Raw genomic sequence first — 7,111 nt, forward strand, 5'->3', positions numbered from 1 at the left:
CCAATGCCTTCGTAAATATGTCAGCTACCTGATCCTCTGTGCTGACATAAACTAGATCAATAAGACCTAGTAAAACCCTCTCCCGCACATAGTGATAATGCACATCAATGTGCTTTGTTCTAGCATGATAGATTGGGTTATTTGCCAAGTATATACTACTCATGTTGTCACAATAAATGACAACTGGCCCATTTGTAGACTGATGCATATCATAAAGTAGCTTATGCAACCAAGCTACCTCACATGCAGCCATTGCTGTACCCCTGTACTCAGCCTCTGTGCTCGACAAGGCAACTGTAGGCTGTTTCTTGCTGCTCCAAGTGACTGCAGCACTCCCAAAAGAGAACACATATCCACTGGTAGATCGTCTATCAGAAATACTACCAGCCCAATCAGCATCAGTGTATCCATGCAGCTGTATCTGAACCCGTCTTATAAAATAGTCCATACTGCAATGTGGACTTCACATACCGGAGTATGCGTCTAGCCGCATCCAAATGCGATTTCCTTGGAGCTTGTATAAACTGACTTACCAATCCAACAGCATAGCTCAAATCTAGCCTAATAATAGTCATATAAATTAAACTTCCTACTATGCGTCTGTACATAGTAGGGTCTTCCAGAAGCTCACCTGCATCTGCGCTCAGCTTCACATTCTGCTCCAAAGGAACTGCAATAGGCTTACAGCCTGTCATCCCATATTTGGACAGCATGTCCAATCCATACTGCCTCTGCAAGAGCTGTATCCCACTTGGTGATCTAATCACCTCAATGCCCAAGAAATAACGCAGCTCTCCCAAATCCTTCATCTCAAACTTTTGCTTCAATAGCATTTTCACATGAAGGATATCTTCATCACTGTCACCTGTCATAATCAAATCATCAACATAAATGACAAGCAGCATAATACATTTCTCTGTCTTTCTCACATAAAGTGATAAATCTGCCTTGGAAATCTGAAAGCCAATAGTGACAAGATACTGCCCTATCTTGTCAGACCATGCTCTAGGTGCTTGCTTCAAGCCATACAAGGCTTTCTTCAACCTGCAAACAAACTCAGGATGAACAGCATGCACATAACCTAGTGGCTGCTCCATATATACCTCTTCTTGCAAATCACCATGCAAGAAGGCATTCTTTACATCCATCTGATGTAAAGACTATTCCTTTGATGCAGCCATAGCAATGACTGCTCTTACGGTTGCCATCCTTGCAACCGGACTGAATGTTTTTTCATAGTCAATGCCATATGTTTGTGCATACCCCTTGACTACTAATCTTGCCTTGTATCTATTCACAGAACCATCTGCATTGTGCTTCACCTTATAAACCCACTTACAACCAATTGCATTCTTGCCTTTAGGTAAAGGTACTAATTCCCATGTAGCATTTGCTTCCAAGGCATCCATTTCTTCATCCATGGCTTTCTCCCATTTTTCTTTTCCCATGGCTTGCTCAAAAGAAGTGGGTTTTGGTTCTTGTATCATTTTGACCATATATGCATAGTGAATGGCTGTAAATCCATCATATTTCAGCCTATCCACAGGATACCTAACTCTGGTTGACTTGTGCAAAGTAGGTTCACTCCCAGGTGCTCTCAAATCATCCCTGGTCTTCCTTACTCCAGGTGTAACAATAGAAGGAATACCCAACTCATCATCAATGCTCTGTTCTGAGCCACTGGATTCACCATCAACATAAGAGTGACCTGCATTCACATCAAACATGGGCTGATCTACCTTCTCTTTTCCTTTTCGTGACACCTGCATACCACTATTTGCACTGCCTTGAGAAGATTCTCCTGATCTCAATCTGCCTGTCCATGGCGAAGAATGTGAACCACTGCTAGAGGACGCTCCAGGTCCACTAATATTTTGTGACTGCTGTTGTGAATTCTGTGCAGCATTACTGTTTTGTGCATCTACATCATCAATCACATTTACTAGTTTATACTAGCTACTCATCTCATCAAAAACAACATCTCTGCTCACTGTAAACTTCCGAGTAGAAGGGTTATAGCATCTATACCCTTTTTGCTGCAGAGAGTAACCAATAAAGATGCACTTCTCAGCTTTTGGATCCAACTTGGATCTCAACTCATCTGGCACATGTACATAGGCAATGCAACCAAAAATTTTCAAATGAGAAATATCTGGTTTCCTACCAGTATACCTCTCCTCTGGAGTCATTCCATGTATTGCTGCAGTGGGAGTCCTGTTCATTATGTAGACTGCTGTAGCAACTGCTTCAGCCCAGTAAAAATCTGGCAAGTCTTTTTCATTGAGCATGGCACGAGATACCTCTCCAATATGCCTATTTTTCCTTTCTGCAATTCAATTTTGTTGTGGGGTATGACTGCATGAATATTGCTGCTTTATGCCATGCTCTTGCAGGAACCTTGCAAACTCATTTGAGAGGTACTCTCCCCCTCCATCTGACCTTAGGCATTTTATTTGCAAACCTGTTTCTTTTTCAACCATAGCTTTAAGAGTTTTGAAATGCCCAAAAACTTCACTTTTCTTTTTCATAAAATACACCCAAACTTTTCTGCTATAGTCATCAATAAAAGCGACAAAATAATGACAGCCTCCAAGAGATGCAGCTTTAGTAGTCCACACATCAGAGTGGATTAATTCCAATGGCTTCTTACTCTCTTGAACATGTCTAGGAAATGGTTTCCTTGCTTGTTTTCCAAATTGACAGGCTTCACATATCTTATGCATTTCTGCAACCTTGAATTTGGACAATCCTGCAACAATATTTTGGGCCTACATTGATTTAAGTCGTTGTACATTAACATGACCAATGCGTTTATGCCAGATATCAATATCTGCAACTACACCGGTCCCATGTGCAAACATTGCTGCACTCAATTCAGACATGTCTGCATCCAACGTAAACATTCTGCCCTTCTTCTTTCCTTTTGCTATCAAGCGACCTTTATTTTTCATATCCTCAACAAAGCATCCATGAGGATTAAATCTGACCTGCAAGCCCTGTTCAACCATTTGACCAATAGAAACTAGATTCTTGGTGATATTCGGGACATGAAATACATCGGACAGGTATTTCTTTTTCCCATCCTGCATAGACAAAGGAATTTTTCCAATCTGCACAATAGGATGTGCAGTATCATCACCAGTCTCCACAAATCCTGGTTTTTCCATTTTCCTTGCATCCTCCATCTATTCTGCATGACCTGTCATGTGGTTTGATGCACCTGAGTCAACATACCATACATCATTACTTTCTTCTGCACTTGTCACAGAATTGTTCATGTGCTGCACCATGAACAAATGCTCATTTCTGTCATCACCCTGTCTACTAGAAGATGCATAATTCCCTTGTTGCAGTTTTCCATTCATGATATCATTCTACTTTTTATAGCAGTCTTTAGCCATATGACCCATTTTACCACAGTAGTAGCATTCAACATTACTGTTTGCATTTTGGCCTCTTTGCCATCCACCACGACCTCTTTGGCTCCCCCTGCCTCTAGAGTTACCACGTCCTCCTCCATAGGACTGGTTTTCTTGAGTTTGCTGCATATTCTGATTTCTACCACGGCCTCCAAATCGGCCTCCTCTACCTCTGCCTCTACCTCTTCCAGCATTTGAGTAGAAGACAGCTTCTTTTGAAGTTCCTCCTGAAGAAGATGCACCACCATTTCTCTGCTCCTCAGAAATTAGAAGAGCAATCAACTCCTCAAAATCAGGAAATCTTTCACGGACGGAAATGGATGTCCGAAACTGCGCATAATCCTTTCCTAGACTATTCAAGGTCACAGAAACTAAATCATCATCTTCCACTGGGGACCCAATGGAAGCAAGTGCATATGCAATCTTCTTCACTTTCATGTAGTAGTCATTGATGCTCATATTTTCTCTTTGCACATTATGCAACTCTTGCTTGAGCTGCATTTTCCTGGCTTGAGTATTTGTGCTATACATTTTTGACAAAGTATCCCATGCCTCCTTTGGCGTACTTGCATCCTGAATATGCACAATCATAGAGTCTGAAATACTGATAGACAGCCAATACATAACTTTCATGGCTCTCTCATGCCATGCTTTAAATGCCTGCATTTGCTGCTGATTGGGAACATCAGGAAGAACTGGTTCTTCTTCATTTCCTGCAACAAATTTCCAATATCCTTTTTCCATAAGGAAATTCGTCATTTTAAACTTCCATGCTTGGAAGTTGTTCTTGTCAAGCTTTTCAGTGACAATCTGTGAGAGAGAATCAGACGCCATTACAGAACACTGCAAAAAGTTCTGTCATTGCAAAGAACACAGCTTCAGCCTTACAAGGGCTAATCTGCAAAACTGACGAAAGTGGTACTTGACCACACAGTCACTTCCTAGTGACGATTTTGCATCAACGGGCAACAAGGATGATTCTGTAACTCCCAATGTCTCTGTGCACAAGCATACGATGCAATTTCTACAGCAACTTTTCACCGACCTGTAGAACAATGGTCGCACATCATAAAACTGGGCATTTTCCTGAGTGCGTGCAGAAAACTTCCGCCTCCAAAACAGGCCCCGAAACGGCCTCAAATCAAAAAAACAGGGTCGCCAAAGGCTAAAGCCCTATCCCGCAGCATATACTGCCCTCTTGCTTCACCGCGAAGGGCGTCTCAACTTGAGACAATGCACTCCTGCAATTTTCGGCTGTGCTACCTGCAGAGATCTGCTCCCAAAACAGAAAATGAAAGCAACACTGCTCCTTTTACTAGAACACCGCGAGCTTGGCTTGCTTTCTTGAGCTCCTTACCACGAACAAGGCTCTGATACCATGTCAAGATTGTGAGAGAGAAGGAAGGAGTCTCACTTGTAGCTTTCTTGCTTGCACAATGGGGGAATACACACAGAGGTGGAGGCTGAAAATAATTTTTCCTCTTTAGTTGTGTAAGCCAAAAAGAACTCTCATACAAAGAAATAGAAGAACCCTATATATGGGTCTCAAACCAAACTCAACTAAGGTGGCATACTAACTGAGCCACGAACTAGAGTAGATAAGGATAGCTATCATGTAGCTATTATTCATGGGCGATGTACCAATCGCGTCTGCAACTGACAAGTCGGTGACATAAATACACAACGGTCACCCTGGCGTATCAGAGTGGAGCTCGATATCTCAACAGGAAGGACAGAATCCGAGATTTTAAGCTTGGAGCAAATAAGAATAGCATCAAAGAGGTACTAGTGCAACATGTGTTCATGCATAGAGAGCTGTGTTTGAAACCTGGATCTTCAAAGCTTCCAATGCATAGACCAAATTGTAAGAATTTGATTCTTAAAGTTTTTCATTTCTTAACTATGGTTTAGGTTTTTCCATTATAATATTGTTTGTCTTGTAGATGTCTATCCCTCTAATCTTGAGGAATGGCAACCAGTGGAATCTATTATTGATGTTATACATGGTTCAATTGGAGAAGAAATGTATAGAGACAGAAAGAAGACAGAGCTTGCAGAGAATGGAATATTCTTTTATGACCATTCTTATGTTATTCCTATGCGGCGTTGCCAATGGGGATCAATAAAACTCCTTTCTTTGCCAGATTTTTCAAGCTTTGAGTGGCCTTTGCCAAGTCCAGCTACTAGTGAGAGCTATAGATATACGATATTTTCTGAGATCCAGAAAGCACTAAAATCTAATATCTCAAGTAGGCTAAGCAAAGTTACTTTATTTATGCCTATTAATTAAAGATCAGAAAATCATGTACGCTACATCAAGTGAGGATGGATATACAAAATGAAGACATTGAACTACCATGCTCCTTTGTATTCCAACTTGACAAGAAACGAGTAAGTTTTCACATCATATTATATCTACTTAGATGTATATCAAGATCTCACTTTCTAACAAACAAACATTTGTAATTTATTTTTTGCAGATATTAAAAAGGAGAGAAAATAATATACACTGCAAGGACATTCAAGAAAAGATATCTTTACTATCAATATAAAATATATGTACAAATTTTGTAGTAGATGTCTATCTGCTATCTCTATGAGATATACAAGGGCTGAAGGGCAAATTTCTATATATGAAGGCTTACAAGGCGATATGACAAAGCTATTTCTTTTTTGGAGAACTATCCTTTCTAGGAGTCCTTTTGCCTTTCTTTGATGTCTTGGGTATAGAAGGTGTTGAAGCTGTGGCTTTGCCTTCCGTGGTTATAGGCACCGCATCTCCTTCATGGTGCAAATCCCCACCAATCTCTATTGTTGGTTGTATACAATTGACCATTATATACTTCAAGAACTTTGCTCTGACGTACCAAACATGCTCAGATGTATAGCAATCCTTCGAAAACTGTCATACATTTATAGAAAAAAGAGTTTTAGTTCATTATTGTTCTTACAATAGACTATATTTTTATCATCAATTGACTATTCGCAATTAATATCTATCTTAAAGTTTAGCATCTTTCATATTACCTTTACATGTTTATCATCATTAAGATAAACAAAGTTATCCATTCTTCTAGCATTTGCAATCACCCTCCAGCCACAAGAATGGCTATCATCCTGATGGGAACACTACAACCACCAACACAAAGTAAAACTATAAAGAGGACGGATGGTAGTTCATAGAATAAACTCATGTTTTAATTATCTTAATGAATAACTTACCACAACTTGTCTATATTGCATTGTTGCAAGCAAATCAGACGGCATAGGAGGTCTTTTCTCTAGCTCTTCAATAAATCTTTTGGCACCTCTATATATAAAATATGTTGAAATTTAGAATACTTACAAAAAAAAGAATTGAAATATCAAGGAGCCCTTGGATAATATAACTTACAATTTAGCATTTCCATGGCTTCCTTTCATAGAGTTGATTAAAAAGCATTGCTTATCCACAAGGTCTATTGCAATCAAGCTCCAATGAGAACTAAAAGCAATCATATCTCAACAAATTAGTAGGATAAAATCTCAAAAACTCTAATAGAATATTGAATCACTTACTTTTCATTATATGGAATTATAAGAAGCTCCAAAGTATCGAAGTCAATCAATTGAGCCAGTGCTCAATAAAACTTGTATCAAGCTCGTTCCTCATAAAGAATGAGATAGATGGATCAAGAACCTCAATTTTTTGT

At 39.6% G+C, this 7,111-nt stretch overlaps 1 protein-coding gene across 2 annotated transcripts; it reads right to left on the reverse strand.

The window, feature by feature from the left end:
• Positions 1 to 6,011: 6,011 nt before the first annotated feature.
• Positions 6,012 to 7,111, reverse strand: LOC148026111 (uncharacterized). 2 transcript variants are annotated; one of them, XM_087692193.1, is made up of 5 exons: positions 6,978 to 7,111; positions 6,814 to 6,903; positions 6,642 to 6,729; positions 6,447 to 6,548; positions 6,012 to 6,321 (listed from the first exon to the last, which is right to left on the reverse strand). In XM_087692193.1, exons 2-5 carry the CDS (start codon positions 6,840 to 6,842, stop codon positions 6,082 to 6,084), a joined length of 459 nt encoding a protein of 152 aa, XP_087548319.1. In that variant the 5' UTR covers positions 6,843 to 6,903; positions 6,978 to 7,111; the 3' UTR covers positions 6,012 to 6,081. The 2 variants fall into 2 exon arrangements, with proteins under 2 accessions (XP_087548319.1, XP_087548318.1); XM_087692192.1 differs by having other exon boundaries at positions 6,814 to 7,033.

This window comes from Lygodium microphyllum, chromosome 14 (genome assembly GCF_053477565.2).
Source record: "Lygodium microphyllum isolate KBCC chromosome 14, Lygodium_microphyllum_v1.1.10, whole genome shotgun sequence".
In the NCBI taxonomy this organism is placed as follows: domain Eukaryota; kingdom Viridiplantae; phylum Streptophyta; class Polypodiopsida; order Schizaeales; family Lygodiaceae; genus Lygodium; species Lygodium microphyllum.